The sequence below is a fragment of the Apodemus sylvaticus genome, chromosome 10, assembly GCF_947179515.1.
Source record: "Apodemus sylvaticus chromosome 10, mApoSyl1.1, whole genome shotgun sequence".
NCBI classification, from domain to species: Eukaryota; Metazoa; Chordata; class Mammalia; order Rodentia; family Muridae; genus Apodemus; species Apodemus sylvaticus.
Genome location: NC_067481.1, coordinates 36,522,884 through 36,541,294, shown reverse-complemented (window position 1 = coordinate 36,541,294; position 18,411 = coordinate 36,522,884). Strand labels below are relative to the sequence as shown.

Genomic DNA, 18,411 nt, shown 5'->3' with positions numbered 1-18,411 from the left:
GTAAGGAACACAAGGCAGCCAATGGAAAAAATTACATATTCAGCAGCCAATCCTCCTGCGGCGTTTTGTGTCTTTGTCCAACAGGAAAGTACGTTTTAGAAGGAGGGGCGTTACCCAGGCGCCAATGGGCGGGCGCCGACCAAACGGACGAGCCAATGAGCGCGAGACGTTGAGTGACAGCTGTCCAATAGAGGCCCTCAGTGCTAGCACGGCTTGCAGCTTAAGCGCCTCCGCGGTCTGAGGAATGTCAACTATTCAATATGGAGGCGGAGGTCGATAAGCTGGAACTGATGGTGAGTGGAGAGTGAAGGAAACCTACTGGGTAATTAATGTTCTCCACCGATGGCCTAGAAGGTGAGGCGCAATTTGGAGTCTCCTGAAACTGGGTTGTGGAGGCTGGAACCTGAATTGAGTTCCTTCCTTCTGCACCGATGGGAGCTACCGCCGCCTTGGTCTCTTAACCGCCGCGGGGGAAGGGGTTACATCCGGGGAACTTGTGAGGGAAATGGCGGGAGATGTTGAGGGTGTGGGGCCTTTGTAATTCCCTGACACAGGCTTTCTTCTCCATCGGCTCCAGGAGCCGCGCCTGGCACATGTATTTCTGCCTCCTTTGCCCAAGTGTGACTGGAACGGTCTTTAAATGCTCCGAGGAGGAGAGAGGTCGTTTACGTTTCCCGAAAAGGGGGATGGAGGATGGATGAGGTGGGGCAGGAGTCCAGGGGCGCGGAGAAATTCAGGTCCACTGCCCGTGCACCTACTCCCCGGCGAGCTGGGACAGTCTCAGAGAGGATGCTACACTTGCACGAGAAACTTGGCCGCGGTCCTGCAGACGCGGCTCTGCGGCTCGGAGGTGGCGTGGGAGAGCAGCCGCCGCGGGGACCGAGCCTGGAGCTCCTTCCCGGAGCGCGAGCGGCGTTGCGCCAGGCCCGGCGGTCTGCTTTCCAGATGCCCACTTCCATTCCTCTGTGCCAGGGGAACCCGGCAGAAGGACCTCGGCGGCTGCGGGCGAGGCTGGCGTGCACTGGGCGTCCAGCCGACGGGCCTTGTCTTCTCCATCAGCGTTCTCTTTATTCCCGCCCTCCCATCCCTGCACTGCCCGCTAGATCCCCGCGCCTTTTTTCTTAGTTTTCTTGTTCTGTCTTCAGGCTTCTTTTGCACGATCACTTTTCTTCCAGATTGATCATCGGACGCCGCCGCCCCTTTTAAAAAATCAAGATTAATATTAAAAAGTAAAACGCTCCTTCATCTGCAATCTGCCCTTCTTCTCTCTGCTTAGGTATCCGTTGTGTCTGAGCTACTCTCTCCAAGGAAAATCTTTGCGTTTGTAACTTCTGCTTTCGAAAAGACTCTGGGGTGATCCTGGAAGATAGCAAATACCACCCGCTTCCCCCATTCCCACCCCAGAAAGTGTGAGACCTCAGTTTCTTTTCTCTTGAGTTAATGAATTCTGGTGTTTCAAACACATTTTATTAGAAAGATTTCCCGTCGCATTTAACATTGTATTTCAAAACTTTCTTTGTGGAGGGAGTGTGGGGATGGGGGTGGGGCGAAGAGGAGAATTTTCTGCAGCTTTCCAAATCTTGAAAAATGAATATTTGATGGAAGGATTTTGCGTGTGTGTGTGTGTGTGTGTGTGTGTGTGTGTGTGTGTTTACCATATTAAAACGTACAAAATGCTAAATATTGGTGTTAGATTCTATCAATCAACCGGCATGTAAATTCTCCTGTCCCTTTCCCATATGAATTCCTTCCACCTAAATAGGTGGAGATATTTTTACTTGTTAGAGGCTAATTCTGGGTTTTTTTGTTTGTTTTTTAAGATTTATTTATTATATGTAAGTACACTGTAGTTGTCCCCAGACACACCAGAAGAGGGCGTCAGATCTCATTACGGATGGTTGTGAGCCACCAGGCGGTGGCTGGGATTTGAACTCAGGACCTTCGGAAGAGCAGTCCATGCTCCAAACCGCTGAGCCATCTCTCCAGCCCCCTCTAATTCTGTTTTTTAACAGGTTGTTTTTTGTAATTGGTTGATCAGTTTCTGACCTTTATCTAGCCCTTCTGTTACAATCAGTACTCAGACTTTTAAAAAATATTGAGCAAATTATCTTAAACAAAATACAAGTTAAAACATGCTGGAAAAAGTAAGTTTTAGGAAGGTATGAGGTTGTTGAACTTTAAACATGTTTTTGATATTGTATGAATTATGGTGTAGCTGTAAAATTTCTTTTTGCAGTGGATGAAAGGAAAATCTTTTCCCTTTGTGACGCTTCCTGAGTATATTCATGGTAACATTTACAATTTTCAAGTTCCTGAATTTTTTTCATAACCAAGGGCTTGAAAAACATTATTTTTAATCATGATTTTCAATATTAACTGCTTTTTATTGACTAGACAACAAAAGACATTTTATCTTCACATTTGCTATGTTCCTTTTTTTTTAAAAGTATCTGTTGAGAAAGTTACTTTGTAAGACAAAGATAAATGATTTCTTGTGCATTCTTCAGAGTTGCTAAGGAGCCCTTGCATACATGCGATTTAACTTTGCAAAGGCAGTAGTTATCTTCACTCTGTAAAAAGTCTAATCTTAATAAATTATTTGGTATTTTTCCTGTGTTAACATCTAATTCAGAAAATTAAATTTGCCTTTTAACATTTGTCTTTAAAACCCAGTGCTTGGTTAGCAGAGTTAAACATTCCCAAATTTGGGTTTTGTAGTCCAGGATTTGAGGATAAGTATCCCAGTTTTTAGTCTGTTTGATCTGCCTGAGTAGCTGAACTGGACCATTAAAGGAAAGTCAAGGAAAATAATGGGGATGTGTTTTTTCATCAGTCAGCATTACTAATGGTGAACTAAGCTCATTGTAGGCTAACCTTTGTTCGCTAACATTTCCCCTTCACTTACTGATTGAGAGGTATTTGTCTCCTGCCCTCCTTTTGAGATGCTACCTAGGATTGTTCACAAAGGCAGTGTAATAGGATACTTGAGTTCTGTTTCTTGGTTTACTTCTGACTTTTAAAGAAACATTTTTATCCCTCTCATTGTTTTTTTTGATAGTAGTGCATATACCATTCTTTACTACATAGGATATTTTAAGAGTGAAATATTCAAAATCCTCTTGTCTAATATTAGGTTAGGTTGGGCTAATATTCTGTTTAGAATATACTGGTTCTCTGATAATCTCTTCCCATATATAATAGCCCTCAATAAACTCTTGGGTTAAAAAAAACAAGATTTTTTTAAAGATTTATTTATTTATTATATGTAATACACTGTAGCTGTCTTCAAACACTCCAGAAGAGGAAGTCAGATCTCATTATGGATGGTTGTGAGTCACCATGTGGTTTCTGGGATTTGAACTCAGGATCTTTGGAAGAACAGTCAGTGTGCTTCACCACTGAGCCATCTCCCCAGCCCCCAAGATTTTTTTTTTTAAGATTTATTTATTCTATGTATGTGAGTATACTCTCTCTCTTCAGACACACCAGAAGAGGGCATCGGATCCATGTCAGATGGCTATGACACACTGTGTGGTTGCTGGGAATTGAACTCAGGACCTGTGGAAGAGCAGTCAGTACTCTTAACCTCTGAAATATCTCTCCAGCCCGCAAAACACAAGATTTAAGTGCTGTGTGTGATGCCCATATTAGTTACTAAAGGCTCAGAATGCTGGGCAGTGGTTGTGCATGCCTATAATCCCAGTACTTGGGAGGCAGAGGCAGGCAGATTTCTGAGCTGTAGGCCATTCTGGTCTACAGAGTGAGTTCTAGGACAGCCTGGGCTACACAGAGAAACTCTGTCAGAAAAAAAAAAAAAAAACCCAACCAATCAAACAAAAAAAAAACACATAGAAGGCTTAGAACATATTACAAAATTTCTTTACATCTGTGTATGTTTATGTCTGAATGCTTCTACTTACAGGTTAGTCATCAAAAACCAATTATCATTTTGGTCCTTTGCCCTTCAAAAAAATAAACTGTGGTATAAATGTTTTTAGGTTTTGGATGTCTTCTGGCAAGTCAACTTTAAGGCCTTTGCACACTGAACCCTACATTCCTTTCCTGCTCACTACTGCTAACGACTGCTCTGACTTTATTGCACTACTGTACTTTACAGCTAGCAGTGCAATAGTATTGTCAAAGCATCCGCAAGCAGGTCATACACCTTTCTTGGTTCTTCTCTTACATCTTCAGTATTTGTGAAAAGTTCTCTATAACTTTCAGTGCTAAAAACTGTATAACTTTGTTACTGTGTATATTTTTTAAAAAGTCACCATTTGAAAAAATATCTTAACATTAATCATTTTGCCCTGAAAAATTCATTACTGTACATTGTGAAGTAATGGCTTATCTAACTGAATAGTACTTTGTAATTTGCTTCTTTTTGTAACAGACTTGAATAGGTTCTGGCAACTCTTAGGTCTTACTATAGTGTATGAACTGGTGATAGTCTCTCATGTCTGTTTATTGTGGTAATGCTTCATGTCTTAGTGTCCATTTTAGTATTATATAAGAAAGGCTTAAATTTAACACTTAGGAAGGGGACAAGAGAAATGGTCCAGCTAAGAGCAGTACAGAGGACTGAGTTCCCTTCCCAGCACCCACATCTAGTAGCTCCCAGGCAACTCTAGTTCCAGGCAGTTCAGTGCTGTCTTCTGGTCTATGCAGGCACACAAATACATACACACACACACACACACACACACACACACACACACACACACACTGTTACATACAAAGAATAATAAAATCCTTAAAATTTAAACAGGCTTGATTATTGTAACTATAAAATATAAATCATTACTTTAAAAAAACTTTTTATTGGCTGTGAATTTCACATCATGCACCCCAATACCCCAATTCCACTTATCCTTCTGTCCCCTTAGTATCTGCCTTCTGCCCTTGTAATGTCCCCCTCAAAAAATAAAGATAGAATTAAAAAAAAAAAATCTTGTCATGGAAGTGTGTCACAGTGTATCACACAGTATATTCTTTTGTTTATACAAAAATCATCACTTTTTGGTAATAAGTTTTTTTTTAACTTTTTAAACAATTTTATGTAAGTAAAACTAAAATTTAAGTGTATATTATGATTAGTTTTGGCAAATGTATACATAATGTAACTAACTCCACTGAGATATAAAACATTTTCATTACATTTGATTACATTTAATTTCAAAAGTATCTCTGTGTCTGCAGTCTACTTTTAAACTGTTTTTTTCCAAAATATGAATAAGCTAGCACATTGTTCTTTTGCATTTGCATTTTTGTACTTCCTGTAAACTGCCTTCGCCATCTTGTCTTTGTTGCATGCGTTGAGAGTTGACTCATTTTTATTGCTGAGTATACTCCATCGTATAAAATCTGACAAATTGTTTCTTGGGTTGTTTTTAGGCTTTGCCTTTTATGAATAAAGTTGTAGAAGCATTGAGTGTCTTTGTGTGGACATAATTTCTTATTTCTGCTGTGTAAATACTGAGATATGGGACTATTAGGAGAAGTTGTGAAAATCAAGTAGGTAGCAGCACAGCCTTTAATCCCATTGATTGGGAGGTGGGGGCGCGTGGTGGTGGTGGTGGTGGTGGTGGTGGTGGTGGATCTCTTGAGTTTGAGACCTGGTCTGCAGTTTCAGGAACCCAGGGCTACACAGAGAGACCTTGTCTTGAGAAAAGCACACCCCCACACAAAAGGTAAACAATTTGAGAAAATCTTTTCCATAGTCCACTTAGTGATATTGAAAATTTTTCATGTGTTTATTTGCAACTGATGTCTCTTTTTTAGTGTCTTAAAATCTTCCTGTCCCTACATGGTATATGTACATATGTGCATGCACATAAATCACAGACACACATTATTTTCTCAATCCAAGTCACTAATTTTTTTTTCTTGGAGATTTGTGGTTTGGGGGCTGGAGCGATGGCTCTGGGGTCAAGGAGCTTCTTGTTCTTCCAGAGGTCTGGAGTTTGCTTCTCAGCACCCAGTTGGGCAGCTTACAGTTGTTTGCAATTGCACCTTGAGAGGATTGTATATTCTCTTGTGGCCTCTGTGGGTTTCTTTACACACATGGCAAGGTAAACATAGACACACCCAAATAAACAAACATAAATTTAAAATAATTTTTTGGTAAATTAATATTTTTATGTGTATGTATGTGTGTGCTTGCTTGAGTCTATATCCTTCATTCACGTGTGTACAGGAGCTTGTGGGAGCCAGAAGAGGTATTGGAGCTGAAACTTGAGTTAGTTGGTTTTGAGCAGTCATGTGGGTGCGCTGAGAATGGAACAGACTTAGATTCTCTGCAAGACTAAGAGCTCTCTTAACCACTGAATTCTCTCTCCAGCCCCTAAGGAAATCTTAACAAGATTTCACACAGCTCTACATAAAACAGCTAATGCACATGTGTAGTGTGCACGTGCCCTGGTGCATGTAGAGGTCTCAAGTTCAACGTGAAGGACTTTGTTGTTCACCAGGTAGGTTCTCAGATGGATGTAGCTTGGTGAGGCATTCAAGTGGCCCTGGGACTAGATCCTGGCACTGTCTGAAAGTGGAGGGACATAGGCTTCTAATTCCAGCCACCCCAGGGGGGTAAACCTGGTGATTTTCTGCTGTAGTCAGCCCTAGGTATACCTGGTTTACATTAAACCCTGTTGCAGAGAAAAAGAAACCTTAAGTCCTTTCACCATGTGGATCTTGGGATTGAACTAGGGTCATCAGGTGTGACTGCAGGCACTTCATCTGCTGATTCATGTTTCCATCCGGCAGAGCTGGCCCTAGTTTTAATAGAGTATTATAGATAATGTTTGTTTTATAAACTTCTTTGCTTTTGTTCATAATTTTTTTTCCCAGGAGACGGGGTTTTCCCCTGTAGCACTGACTGTCCTGGAACTCTTGGCCTCAAGCTCAGAGAGTTCATGTTTACTAATATATATTTTTGTTTACTAAATAATATATGTGTACTGGTTTTTTTAGTTCCAGAAAGCTGATTCTGATTTGGATTACCTTCAATATAGGCTGGAATATGAGATCAAGACTAATCACCCACATTCAGCAGGAGAGGTAACTGGGAAATAAGTAAATCATTTTGTTTTCTTTTGTTTTGTTTTTAAGTCAGGGTCTCATTCACATTGGTGTCCTGGAACTCAATAGGTAGACTGGTCTAGGTTCAACCTCACAGCCACCTGCCTCTGGTGCTGGCGTTAAAGGTGTGCACCACGTTTGTTAATATTTCTAATTGTAATCTAACAATTACTAAGTACCAAGCTTATAAGCACTAGGTTGTAGAGTTACATCTTTTGTTGTTGTTTTGTTGTTGTTGTTTGTTTGTTTTTTTGTTTTTTTTCGAGACAGGGTTTCTCTGTATAGCCCTGGCTGTCCTGGACCTCACTATGTAGACCAGGCTGGCCTTGAACTTAAATCTGCCTGCCTCTGCCTCCCAAGTGCTGGGATTGAAGGCATGCACTAACACTGCCTGGCACAACATCTTTTTTTGATGGAAGATTGCTTATGGTATACTGAAGCAATTATACTGATAATAAGTGCTAATTTTTAAAAACAGATGAAGAACTCAAAGACAGAAGGAAGAAGCCTCTGAAGTGCAAAGACTGAATATTTCTACTCATAGAATAATGGTTCTTAAATTGAGGCGAGAAGGCTTAGAGGCCATGCTATTCTTTGGCAAAGAAGATATGCTGTTAAGTTTAATTATAGTATAGGTATGAGCAGTAATTTTTGTATAAAGTTATGTAGTTATTTTCTCTTTTTTCAACTTGACATAATCCAGGGTCATCTTCGGGAACTTCAATAGAAAACATTGCCTTCATCAGGCTCCTCATGCCTGTGAGCAAGTCTGTACGAGCTTTTTAATGATTGATAGGTGGTGGCCCAGCCCATGTAGGCGGTGCCGTCCTTGGACTGGTGGCCGTGGGTTGTATAAGGAATCAGCCATAAGCAGCACTCCACCCCAGCCTCTGCTTCTCTTCTTACCTCCAGGTTTCTGGTTGAGTTCCTGCCCTAATTTCCTTTTTGGACTGTGATTGGGCTGAGTAAACTGTGTAAACCTTTTCCTCCCAGAGATTGTTTTGGGCAGTGTTTGATTACAGCGATAGAAAGCCAACTAGAACAGTATTAACATTATATTATTCAAGCCGGGCGGTGGTGGCGTACGCCTGTAATCCCAGCACTCTGGGAGGCAGAGGCAGGCGGATTTCTGAGTTTGAGGCCAGCTTGGTCTACAGAGTGAGTTCCAGGACAGCCAGGGCTACACAGAGAAACCCTGTCTCAAAAAAACCAAATCCAAAAAAAAAAAAAAATTATATTATTCAGAAATTACCAACTTTAATTTTGAGAAAGAGTTCTTACTGTGTTGCTTAGTCTCCATTTCTAGGCTTAACTGAAATCCCCTTGCTTCAGTCCCTAAGCTGCTGGCACTTCATCTGCTGATTCATGTTTCCATCCGGCAGAGCTGGCCCATGCCCACTGCATCGGAGTTCTGTTTATATACCATAAATTCGTGCCTTTTAAGTATAAACATCAGCCGGGCGGTGGTGGCACACGCCTGTAATCCCAGCACTCTAGGAGGCAGAGGCAGGCAGATTTCTGAGTCTGAGACCAGCCTGGTCTACTGAGTGAGTTCCAGGACAGCCAGAGCTATACAGAGAAACCCTGTCTCGAGGAAAAAAAAAGAAAAAAAAAAGAAAAAAAAAAACAAAATTCAAAAAAAAAAAAAATATATATATATATATACGTCAACGGGAAAGAGAAAATAATTTCCATGCATTGTCTGTTGACAGTATACTTGACAGCAGATAGGAAATAGCATATTTGAATTAAAAAAATTCTATATATTAAAAAATTTGTTTTAGGCTGGACATGGTAGTGCTCACCCATAATGTCATTACTTGGGAGCCAGAGGCAGGAGCATTGTTATAAATATTTAGCTAGCCTGTTTACCTGAGTCTGGGGTAGTCAGGTCTACATTAGTGAGACTCTGTCAAGAAACAAAAGCTAAAAAGCAGAATCTAAAAACCTTTGGTTTTGCAAGTTTAAGGCCAGCCTGAATTTTGAACAAACCAACTAAGTAAGGTATACAATTCATTAGACTTTAGTATCGGCACCCTTAGTCCTATAGCTGTTCCCATGATAATTTTTTAAAAAATATTCATTACTATTATGTGTATGGTATATGCATGTGTGGGTGCATTCCCTGGTCCACATGAGGAGGTTAGAGGACAACTCCTAACTCAGGTTCAGTCAGTTCTCCCTGGATTCTGCAGATTGAATGTAAACCAGAAGGCCTGCAGGGGAAGAAGCACTTCCACTGAGCCATGCCACCAGCCCTTGCTTTGAAATCTTAATTTTCAGTTAATTTACCCTACTTTGGAACATTTTTATCACCTGAGGAAGAAACCACATTCCCCATCCCCAGTCCCGCCCCCTTCAGTTCATGGCATCTATTGTGTACTTTGTAGTCCCACAGGTGTGTACTGTGATCATGGCTCAACAGTGAGGTGGAAGTATGTGCTTCTCTTGCCTCTCTCGTAGCATGTTTCCAGCTTTATTCCATGCTGTATCATGACCAGTACTTAATTCTTTTCTATAGTTAGAAGCTCTCCATTGTAGAACTATAGTGTTTTATTTTTTTTTTTAATCCACTCATCAGTGAAATATTCAGGCTGCTCCTACCTTGAGGATACAATGGATAGTGCCTTTGTGAGCATTCATGTAGAAGTTCTAGGTGCACATATTTTCATTTCTGTGGGTATATCTTGGCATGAAATTACTGGCCAGAAAAGCAACTCATACTTGATATTTTCGGGAACCATCAGAATGTTCAAAAATAGTTATTATTAAAAATTATTCTTTTCAGCCGGGCGGTGGTGGCGCACACCTTTAATCCCAGCACTTGGGAGGTAAAGGCAGGTGGATTTCTGAGTTCGAGGCCAGCCTGGTCTACAAAATGAGTTCCAGGACAGCCAGGGCTACACAGTGAAACCCTGTCTCGAAAAAAAAACCCCCCCCAAAAAAATTATTCTTTTTGTAACTTTGAAACAGAGTCTCACTATCAGTCTAGGTTAGCCTTAAAATTATGTAGCCCAGGCTGGTCTCAAACTTGCTATGTACCCCAGGATCCAGTCTGGAACTTCTTACCTGTTTAAGCCTCCCATTTGCTGGGATTATAGACATCTGCCATTGTGCTTGGCCATGTAAATCTTTTTGTAGTATACCATTCAGGTGCTGTAGGTACATTTGCTTTGTTAAACATGTATATCCACCATCCATCTTAGTGGGTTGTCTTGTCTTTTTCTGTTTTTTTCCCCCCTAAGACAGGGTTACAGGGTTTTTCTGTGTAGCTCTGGCTGTCCTGGCCAAGGACTGTGATTAAAGGTGTATATCACTACTCACTACTTGGCTATCTCAGCATGTTTTCATTTTTCCAAACTTAATGATGGAGGGCCATCATTACTACTACCCAACTCCAACTCTTTGTGAATTTTACCACTCTTTTTTTCTATATTCCTTTGTTTACATTCCAAATGATTTCCCCTTTCCCGGCTCCCCCTTCCCCGAATTTTACCACTCTTAAATCTGTATTTGTTTGTTAGTGACTGGCTTATTTCATCATAAATGCCCTCATATTCAGATTATGGGCTTTCCAAACAGGACTGACAACCTGAGTCAAATCCTTGAACTAGTGGAAGGAGAGGATTTACCTTTGAAAGTCATTCTGTGACCTCCAGTTCTAAAAGGTGGCACTCGTACATGCGTTCACGCACAAACACGATTTATCCATATTATATTGCTGTCAGAATTTCCTTTAAAATTTTAAGTATTTATGATTTTGTGTGTGTGTCTATACCTATGTGTTTGTATACAAACAAGGTTCTTTCTAGCTGGGCATGGTGGTGCACACCTTTTATAGTGTTTAGAAGCAGAAGCAGACAGCTCTAAGTAGGTCAGTCTGATCTATGTAGAGTTTTAGGCCAACTAGGGTTGCATAGTGATGAAATAAATATGTGGTAGAAGGTGTTGTATATATTAATATAAAAATAAGCTTAATATTTCTACAACATCATTCAATATATATTAACCTTACTTTTTTTTCTGATGTAGAAAAATGCAGGTACAATTTTAAAGGAATTATCAGCAATAAAGTCTCGATATCAAGCTTTATGTGCACGTTTTAAGGAAGTTTCTGTTGAGCAAAAAGAGACCAAGAGCTGCATTTGTGCTCTTTTGAACAAGACAATGACCATGATACAAGACCTACAAAAGCAAACAAACCTGGAGGTAATATTTTCAGTTTACAGGTTGGAATTGTGAAGTTGTTCCCTAACCCCACTATCACCCCCAAGGCAGGATTCTCTGTATAGTCCTGGATGTCCTGGAACTCACTTTATAGACCAGGCTGGCCTTGAATGCTGCCTCTGCCTCCTGAGTGTGTGCCACACTGCCTGTTGGATTTGTTGTGATTTAGTTGTGACTATTGTTTTAAAAAATAAAATCCCAATAAGTTGTGCCACATCCATTCACTGCTTCCAGGCTCTTGGACCTGGCTGGGGTGGTGAAGGAATGAAGAAAAGACAGACAGACAGACAGACAGACATTCTGGGATTTGGTACTCTGGGCTCTCTAGAGAAGCCTGAGCACACCAGAAGTGCAGAGTATTATAAAGAACTGAACAGGGAGGCAGGTTATTGCATATGGCTGACAAGGAGGTAGGTTATTACATGTAGATAAACTGGGAGGCAGAGTTTATAGAAGACAGGAGCCTTCTCTATAGGGGAGCAGTTTTTAGGCCATAAATGTCCAGGGAGCACTCGGACTAGAGGAAGGCGATGTCATCCCTCCAAGGGTCTGAGACACTGGGGTCCTGGACATGGCCGGCTCATGTGAACAGCACACCACACATTCACTCCAGGATTTCATTCACTCGCTCTACTTCCTACAATGTTGGAATTTAAATTTAGTAGTCAATTTAAACTATTGAGAGAAACAGAATTTTCTTGATTCCTCAAAACTTAATTGCTTTTCTCTTCAGTAAAATGAGAAAAATTAAAAATTGTGTAGATTTAGCATGGTTAATGAAAGCTGTACTGTGTGTCTTGGGTTTTGCAACAAGAAGAGAAAACTTAAACTTACTAATATTTATAAAATGAAGCCATTCCTTTTTGTTTTTGGAAACAGGGTATCATTCATTGTATAGCACTATTTTGGACTCAAAGCAGTTCTCCTGCTTCAGCCTCCTGAGTGCTTAATTACAGGAATGTGCCACCACAGTGGGATTCATCTGTGTTTGATGCAAAGCCAGGCAGAATGATAAATATTAATAATGCTAGCACTTGGAAAGTGGAGGCATGAATGTTATGATTTCAAGGCCAGCCTTGAGTATGTTTCAAGAGTAAGGTTAGCCTAGACCAAGGGAACAGTATCTCAAAGAAAAACAAAATAAATCCCCAAACCAAACAGCGTCAGCGGCAGCCATCAATGAAGTCCTCTCCACAAAAAGTTATAGGCTAGTGTGCTGTATGTGGTAAGTTCCAGGGCTAGGCAGCCCTGATGGGACCTTTTCTTAAAGAAAAACCCAACAACAAACTGTTCAAAGCCAGTCTGGGCTACATACTAAGATCCTACCTTAAAAACAAAAAGGACTGGAGATGTTGCGCAGTATAGTGCTTGTCCAGCATGGATGAAGCCTTGGGCTCAGCCCTCCAAACCTCATCAACTGGGCACGGTGTGCTTCGTGTGTTATCCCAGCTCTGTGGAGATCCACAGTGAGTCCCAGGACAGCCAGGGCTACACAAAGAAACCTGGTCTCAAGAAACCAAACCAAACCAAAGAAAAAAAGGAGAGAGGGAGGGAGGGAGAATCCTTACACTTGTGAACTTAGGTCAGTGATATATAAAGATTCCTTAAATAGATTTACAAAAACATCTGTTACTGAGCTAAGCACTAAGAGTTTGAACTGAGAACTGACTGATTTAGTAACATTTTTATGCAGTGTCAAAGAAAAGTTGGGGGTTCAGCAGAGACTGTAGAAGGAATCAAAGAACAAACTAGATTGTCTGGATAAAGACCTTCAATTTTATTTATAAGAGCTGGGTTCTCAAAAAACAAATTAAGATGTACTTTTATGTGTATGGGTGTAGCTTGCATGTAAGTCTGTATATCAAGTATGTGCCAGGTGTTCATAGAGATCAGAAGAGGGCATTTGATTCCCCAGAACAGATTTTGGTGAGCCATAATGGGATGCCGGGAACCAACCTTGGGTCCTCTGTAAGAGAAACTGGTGCTTTTAGCCACTGGGCCATCTCCGTAGCCTGGTCTCTGCCTCTGGAGCGGGATCGAATCCAAGGCTAGAGGTGTTGTAAGAACGTATCTCCCAACTCAGCCACCCCCATAGAGCTATTACTACCCAAGTCACAGTTGTTTCATTATTTATGATCAAAATTTGATACTAGGAACACATTTTGGCAAACAAATCTCGGAAATCATGATTCCATATGTCCATATCAATGTATCTACAAATTCATAAAAGTTTTAAAGTATAGAAAACTTAGGGTAAGTGAACAAAGAGAAAAAATAATATTGTGAATGCTTGCTATGAATTGCTGGATATACTAAACAGTACTATGATTTCTCGTTGAGACTAAAAACTGGTATAGAAAAGTAATGTTCTTATGACAAGGGATTCTCTTTGTCTTCCCCTCCCTTCCCCTCACACCGTCTCTCCTCTCTTCTCTCTTTCCTTTCTTCTCTCATTTTTTTCTCTGCCTTGTTGGAGATCACACTCAGGGTTCTTTGCAAATATTCTATCCCCAGTTCCTTGTGATAACATCTAAATCATCTAAACTATAAAATCAGTCACAAGTAGAAATGTCTGAAGGGAGAAATAATTGTGCCAGATGAGAAAAGCTATGGGAATGTTCATTTTTGGAGCAGATTATGCCAAGTAAGATCAACGATTGGAAGGCAGGTTACAAGCTCTAAAAAAGGAAGCTATATTTTAAAATCCATGACAGTCATATTGGAATATCGTGGATCTTGTACCCACCACTTTAAAAATGGGACAGGTCGATGGTCTGGGTAGGTTGCAGTAGCTGAGCAGTTGCAGTAGTGAGAACACACACTCGCCCCCAGGACCAGCCATGGCCGGCAGTTCACTAACAACCTGCACTAACTTCCAGTTGCAAGGGTTCTGTGTCATTTGTCCTCACATGTCTCCTCAGGTGTGGCACTCCCATGTACACACCCACATCCTTAAACACACATAATTAACAACTTTGTTTATGTTTTTCTGTTTATCTGAGACAGGGTCTCACTATGTAGCTCTGGCTGCCCTGAGACTTGCTTATAAACCAGATTGACCCCTAACTCATTCAGATCAGCCTGTGCCTCTGGAATGCTCAGATCAAAAGCATGTAAGGGTACTAACCACATGACATACACATAATTAAAAATGACAAAATTAGTGTTTTTAAAAAATGAAATTATTAGCTGGGTGGTGGTGGCACATGCATGTAATCCCAGCACTCTGGGAGGCAGAGGCAGGCGGATTTCTGAGTTCGGAGGACAACCAGGCTTATACAGAGAAACCCTGTCTTGAAAACACTAAATCCAAAACAAACAAAAACAAAAACAAAAACAAACAAAAAAAAAAACAAAAAAGGGTGAGATTATTATTATTATTTTATGCATGAGTACACTACCATTGCTCTCCTCAGACACACCAGAAGAGGGCACCAGACCCCATTACAGATGGTTGTGAGCCACCATGTGGTTGCTGGGAATTGAACTCAGGACCTCTGGAAGAGTGGTCGGTGCTCTTAACTGCTGAGTTGTCTCTCCAGCCCCCTAAAAATGAGATTTTAAAGTTTAGTTAAATTATAGATGTGGCATTCAGACTTAGAGATGTTCAAGTTTAAAGGGGGCAGATCAATGACATTCTTATATTGTCATGATTGCCATACCAAGCTGTGTTGGTACAGATCTCTCTCTGTAGTAATAACCTCTATAAGTGGACATTTTAAAGCCTATCTGTTGTCTAAATGTGAAAGAAATGAAATTGGCGCCTATTAAAAGGTTGTATGGCCACAAATAGCTTTCACCTAGAGTCTTAAGCCATGCAGCTGAGCTTTAGTTAGAGCTCAGTGGTGGGTTACTGGCTTGGCTTATGGCCCTGGGTTTGACCCTCAGCATCACCAGAAAGGAATTTTTCTTTTCAGGGAAGAGGGGACAGGAAGGGGTACATGTAGGATAGAATTTATAAAGGTTTTTAAATTTTAAAAGCTTTTTTTTTTCCAGTAACAGGAACAAATGTTTGAGAATAAAGTCAAAGGTTACATTTAACCAAAGATTTACTGAAATGCTCTAAAATAGTCAAAAAGGCCTTTCCATTATTTTGTGAGCATCCTTGTGAAATTAAGGAAAATGGTGCATTATGTGCAACAGAAAGTAAAACTGCTCTAATCTTTACCAGTGACCGTGACTTTTCACTTGGAAAGGTAACACTGTATCTTTGAATTAACTATATTCAAAAGGACACTTAAATTAGTGATCTTAATAAATAGGAAGTCAAGACCAGAAGAGGAAGTGGGGAAGTGAATAAGTAGAAATATCTAAGATGTGGAGGCTTAAATATGCTCTTTTATAAAAGGTTATTACTCGAGAGATTTGTACCAAAACAATGGCTATGGCAATCATGCCTGTAAATGCAGTACTTGGAAGGAATGGGCAAGATTGATATGGATTCCAGGATAATATGGGCTACAGAGTAAGATTGTGTCTCAAAACAGACCAAAAAAAAAAAAAGTACCCAAAACTTTAAAACAAAAAAATAATAATTCTCAGGCTAATAAGAAAGGCTTTGCCGGGCGCTGGTGGTGCACGCCTGTAATCCCAGCACTTGGGAGGCAGAGGCAGGCGGATTTCTGAGTTCGATGCCAGCCTGGTCTACAGAGTGAGTTCCAGGACAGCCAGGGCTACACAGAGAAACCCTGTCTTGAAAAAAACCAAAAAAAAAAAAAAAAAAAAAAAAGAAAGGCTTTAAAAGAATGTATTGTATTTTATGGGAAGGTCTGTTAAGAAAAAATATTGCAGGGATTGGAGAGATGGCTCAGCAGTTAAGAACACTTGCTGTTCTTGTAGAGGTCCTAAGATTGATTCCCAGTACCCACGGAGTAGTTTACAGTTGTTAATAATTAGTTTCAGGGTGTTGTGACTCTTCTGACATCTCAGGTACTTGTTCGCTAGTATACGTTCACCCAGATACACGTACACATGAATAAAAAAAATCTGTTTTTGAGACAGGGTCTCTCTGTAGTCCTAGCTGTCCTGGAGCTTGCTACATAAACCAGGCTGGCCTTGAACTTACAGAGATCCCCTGCTTCCCCCTCCCAAGTGCTGGGATTAAGGGTGTATACTACCATACCCTGCCAAAAAACAAAATCAAAACAGTTGCGTCAAACTTCAGGCTAATTAATTGGGTTTTAATTTAGGAAAAAGTCTTTGAGGACTTACTAGTTGTCTGAGAATTTTTGTCTAGCAATCCTAGGAATATCAGGGATTTATTGAGAACGTGTTTGTCACATCACTCCCTTCGCTTGAAGCAGAAGAGTTCTGCAGCTGTTTTTGTTGTAGGGCATGAGCTTAAAATCTTACATATTTGAATATGTGGGCCCAATGTTAACCTGCCAAGGCAGCGGCATGGAGGAATCATGGGTTTGTGAGATTTTGGACAACTGGGCTATTCAATAGGCACACATGGTTATATAAATTTAAACATAATTACATAAACCTGAGAATTCAGTTCTTCATCTCCTGATCAGACAGTGCAGATAGAGATTGCTTCCAGCGTCATGGAAAGTTGGCCTGAGCTATCCTGGAGATGCTTCAGAAGTTTGAGCTGTAGCTTGAATGTTGTTTTCCCATATAATCTTTTCTCAGCTAACTTTTTGGTGTTCTGAAAAATCCTTTAGCATTAATTTTATTCCCTTTTGTTTCTGATCTTGCTCCAACCTGCTTTGTGTGGATAGTTACTTCTGGCTGTTTCCTAATCATCCATTATTTATTCATTTATTAAAGATTTATTAATTTATTTTCTGTATATGAGTACACCATTGCTCTCTTCAGACCCACCAGAAGAGGGCATAAGACCCATTACAGATGGTTGTGAGCCACCATGTTGCTGGGAATTGAACTCAGTACCTCTGGAAGAGCAGTTGTTGCTCTTAACTGCTGAGCCATCTGTCCAGCTCTAATCATCCTTTATTACATATCAGTACTCCCCCCCCCCACCCTTCCAGAGACATGGTTTCTCTGTGTGGCCTGGCTGTTCTAGAACTCATTCTGTAGATCAGGCCGGCCTCGAACTCAGAAATCAGAAAGGCATGCAACACCACGCCCAGCTTACCCCTTAGTTGATAGTTCAGTCCCTGGGAGTCTTGGGGTGTCTGGGTGGCAACTTATTTTTTAAAATATTTTTTTGAGATGGGGTTTCCAAAATTCACCACACATTTATATCTCTGGGTAAAATTTCTACTGTTTTGGTCCAAATCTCTTTTCCAAATATGGTATTGAAACATTCATTTAGTTCTGTTAAGTGATGCTCCTTTGTTTGATTTCTTGATCTTGTTTGTACAGCCTAATTGTAAGTTCTTTGAAAACTCAACCATGGTATATAAATAGCCAGATAGCTATTGTTTTCCCTTGCTTTTCAGGCTTCCAGACTGAATATGTAGTATAAGATTATGAAAAAATTTGTGCAACAAAGCAACGTTTAACTAATTTAACAACCTTTGAAGGTTTTGAAATAAACATTTTGTAATTTGTTTTCTAGCTAACTCTACTGACTGAAGAAGAGAAAGCTGTGACAGAACAATTAAAGTCTCATCTGCCAGACTTGATTTAAAAGGAACTCTGATGGAGAAAAGATCAGTTCCAAAGAGATGCAGCAAGATATGTAGAGGTTGGGGGCTGATGAGGAAGACTGAGATTTTCCTTGACTGAGAGGATCATGAGATCATAATGCATCTCATATGAAGGGTAGATATCATAAGACTGAAACCCAAAGGATGGGATGGGAATAAAGAAATGTAAATACTGATACCCAGAGTTCATTTTGTCATTTCAGGCAATGAAGTCCCCTAGTACAATTTTTATTTTCTGTTTTCTTTTTGTATAGTTGGCATAATTTTAGACATTTTGGGGTTTTGTAAAATAATATTAATGTACATTTCATTTAGCATATGAATGGGCAAAATACTTGTATAATATTCAGGTGGCGTTTGCTTGCTCTTTTGAGAGAAAGTCTCACTGTGTGGCTCTGCCTGGCCCTGGAGTTCACTATGTGGTCTAGACTGTCACTGAATCCTAGAGATGCCTGCCTTTGCTATCACACTGGGTATTGTCTGTCTG

General features: G+C 40.4%; 1 protein-coding gene across 1 annotated transcript; it reads left to right on the top strand.

The window, feature by feature from the left end:
• The first annotated feature begins 177 nt into the window (after positions 1-177).
• On the top strand, positions 178-18,102 carry Ska2 (spindle and kinetochore associated complex subunit 2). The gene is made up of 4 exons (XM_052197674.1): positions 178-293; positions 6,970-7,056; positions 11,110-11,286; positions 17,834-18,102. The coding sequence occupies exons 1-4, from the start codon at positions 261-263 to the stop codon at positions 17,903-17,905; spliced, it is 369 nt and encodes a 122-aa protein (XP_052053634.1). The 5' UTR covers positions 178-260; the 3' UTR covers positions 17,906-18,102.
• The last annotated feature ends 309 nt before the right edge of the window (positions 18,103-18,411 follow it).

Coding starts and splice junctions, on each gene's coding strand:
- Ska2 (XM_052197674.1), top strand. CDS start 261: ATGGAGGCGGAGGTCGATAAGCTGGAACTGATG. Junction 7,057..11,109: donor ACCCACATTCAGCAGGAGAG/GTAACTGGGAAA, acceptor TTTCTGATGTAG/AAAAATGCAGGTACAATTTT. Junction 11,287..17,833: donor AAAAGCAAACAAACCTGGAG/GTAATATTTTCA, acceptor TTTGTTTTCTAG/CTAACTCTACTGACTGAAGA.